General features: G+C 41.6%; 1 protein-coding gene across 1 annotated transcript in view; it reads left to right on the top strand.

Annotated features, from left to right (window-relative positions):
- The window catches only part of dmxl2 (Dmx-like 2), a 151,807-nt gene that overhangs the window by 99,791 nt on the left and 49,516 nt on the right, over positions 1 to 2,500 (top strand). Inside the window, exon 37 of the mRNA XM_063188608.1 lies at positions 51 to 127. Coding sequence (XP_063044678.1) covers positions 51 to 127 — 77 coding nt within the window. The remainder of the gene's footprint in view (positions 1 to 50; positions 128 to 2,500) is intronic.

The raw sequence follows: 2,500 nt of genomic DNA, 5'->3' as shown, positions 1-2,500 counted from the left end.
TGTGTGTGCCTGTGTTGGTGTCTGTGTGTGTGTGTTTGTGTGTATCTCAGGTGAATACTCTGCACACGTTGGCTGCCTCTCTCTCTGCGTGCATCTATCAAGCCCTGTGTGACAGTCACAGCTACAGGTACTACTGCTGCCCACCACCACCACGCTGCTGCCTTTCCTCAGCTGCAAAACACCCCTCTGCTTTCTCTGATATATATTATATCTCTCAGCCCACTCGTGCCCTTCATTTGTCCAAAGCTCTGATGCCAATGCAGTGTATGCATGTTATTAATACTGTCCGTTAGTATGATGCCAAATTGCTGCATTAGTTATTGTAGTGTAGCAACATTATAGCAGCATAGCAATGTTACAGTAGTAATATTCAGGCTGTGGTAGATTTGGTAGCAGCTCCAGGTATTGCTGCTCACCACGCTGCCTCTCTTCAGCTGCAAAACAACCCTCTGCTCTCTCTGATATCTCTCAGCCAGTGCTCTTCATTTGACCAAAGCTCTGATGCCATTGCAGTGTACGTATGCATGTTATTAACACTGTCTGTTAGCATGATGCCAAATTGCTGCATTAGTTACTGTAGTGTAGCAGCATTAGTGTAGTGCAGCATTATACTGTACCAACATAGCAGTGTTACAGTAGTGATATTTTGGCTGTGACAGATTTGATAGCAGACATATTTAAGATGTTGTGTTTTTACATCCCTTTTGTGTTTTTACCTCCGTGTTTGTCAGTGACTTCATCCAAATGTGTAGCTCCATGTTTGTCGGTGACCTCATCCAAATGTGTAGCTCCATGTTTGTCGGTGACCTCATCCAAATAACTTGGTTAAATATTTACGTCCGATTCGTGAGCACTGTGATAGCGCAGTGTGTACTTGTGATGTCTCATTGTCCCACTTAGACGATGCGGTGCGGTACGGTGCGCTGCGGTGGGGTGGGGTGTGGTTTTGTTTTCAGACGCAGGCAGGGGTGGATTTTTGAACACGAGCAGGAATACAGTACGCTGCTAGCCAAATATGTGAATCAATGACGTTTATTTTTTTATTATTATTTTTTAAAAATTGGCTCAGACTAATGCCCATAAATTGATTAGTAATTGGTAATTAGTGCACTGCGCTGAATATGCTTTTTTGATCAATTAAAAACAAAAAAACGAAATAATTTAATCCATGCAATAGTGGTTGCACCACCCTGACGTGTTGTACTATTAAATTGTCATTAAAGGGGTATGACGCTATTTTGGGGCTTAATACAGTTAAAATCGTTGGCAAGGGTTTATAAAGGTGGTAAAGTGTTTATTTTTCATGTTAAGCGTTGTCTTGCTTTAAGAGAAAGTTAAAAGAGGGAGCATGTCGCTAAGCTAGTGAAAGTCAATGCATCCGTGTAGCATGCTACAATGCTACAGTGATCCATTGACTTTCACTAGCTTAGCTACATACTCCCTCTTTTAACTTGTCTTAATGAAAAATATGAAAAATAACACACTTTACCACCTTTATAAACCCCAGCCAATGATTTTAACTGTATTAAGCCCCAAAATAGTGGTATACCCCTTTAACACATGCACACTAAATACACTAGTGAGCACTGAAGCGGTGTGTAACGTTCGTATATGAGACGACAGTGCAGGCTGTGGTTTGTGTTTTCACCCAGCTTGAAGCCAGTCAGTTCAACAGGATGGTGTAGAAGCACAGAGTATACGTGTGTAATATGAGTTGTCGCACTGGGACAGTGGGGTGTCAACCAGTTGACAGGGATGGTGTTAGGCGTTTCCTGGGGCACACATTATGTATTATGTATACTGCAGTATGTGATATATCACACTAAAATAGAGTTGAGAATAGAGAATAGAGTTTCATTTCTTGTACGTACATATGTATATGGGACTGTATTATGGGGTGTGGTTGTGTCTTCTGCTGTTGTCAGACAGCCAGTGTTAGGGGTACAAATGATACATATGTGATATCGCACTAACATAGGGTTCAGGGTTCATTTTTCATACTCATGTACGTATATGAGACTGTATTATGGGGTGGGTGTGGTTGTGTCTTCTGCAGTAGGCAGTCAGTGTTCGGAGTTTCCTGGGGTACAAATTATACATACTGTACTGTACATTAGGGGTGTCAACAATGATCGATTCGGCGATCCGAATCGATGCGGGGCATGGACGATCCAGAATCGATCCGGCAAGTTCCAGAATCGATCCGGCAATTTTTTTAAGTTTCAATTACTTCCATGGATATTTCTGGAGCAAATGAATGTTGAATTAAACAAAAACACTTCAAAACATTGCAAGACTGATACAGACTGAGGCAGATTGATACAGAAAACAGCCAATAAATTGTTGCTCAGTATCTGACTACCGGTACTTGTATTGCCTCATCATGACTGATTAAACATTTGCTTTGCTTTCAGTAGAAATGTAATGCATTGCAATGCATTGTAGAATTGAGTCGGATCGGATCGGATCGCATAGAATCGAATCGAATCCAAACTTCCCG

Source organism: Engraulis encrasicolus, chromosome 22 (assembly GCF_034702125.1).
Source record: "Engraulis encrasicolus isolate BLACKSEA-1 chromosome 22, IST_EnEncr_1.0, whole genome shotgun sequence".
Taxonomy (NCBI): domain Eukaryota; kingdom Metazoa; phylum Chordata; class Actinopteri; order Clupeiformes; family Engraulidae; genus Engraulis; species Engraulis encrasicolus.
The sequence above is the reverse complement of the archived record's forward strand: the minus strand, read 5'-3'. Positions and strand labels throughout refer to the sequence as shown.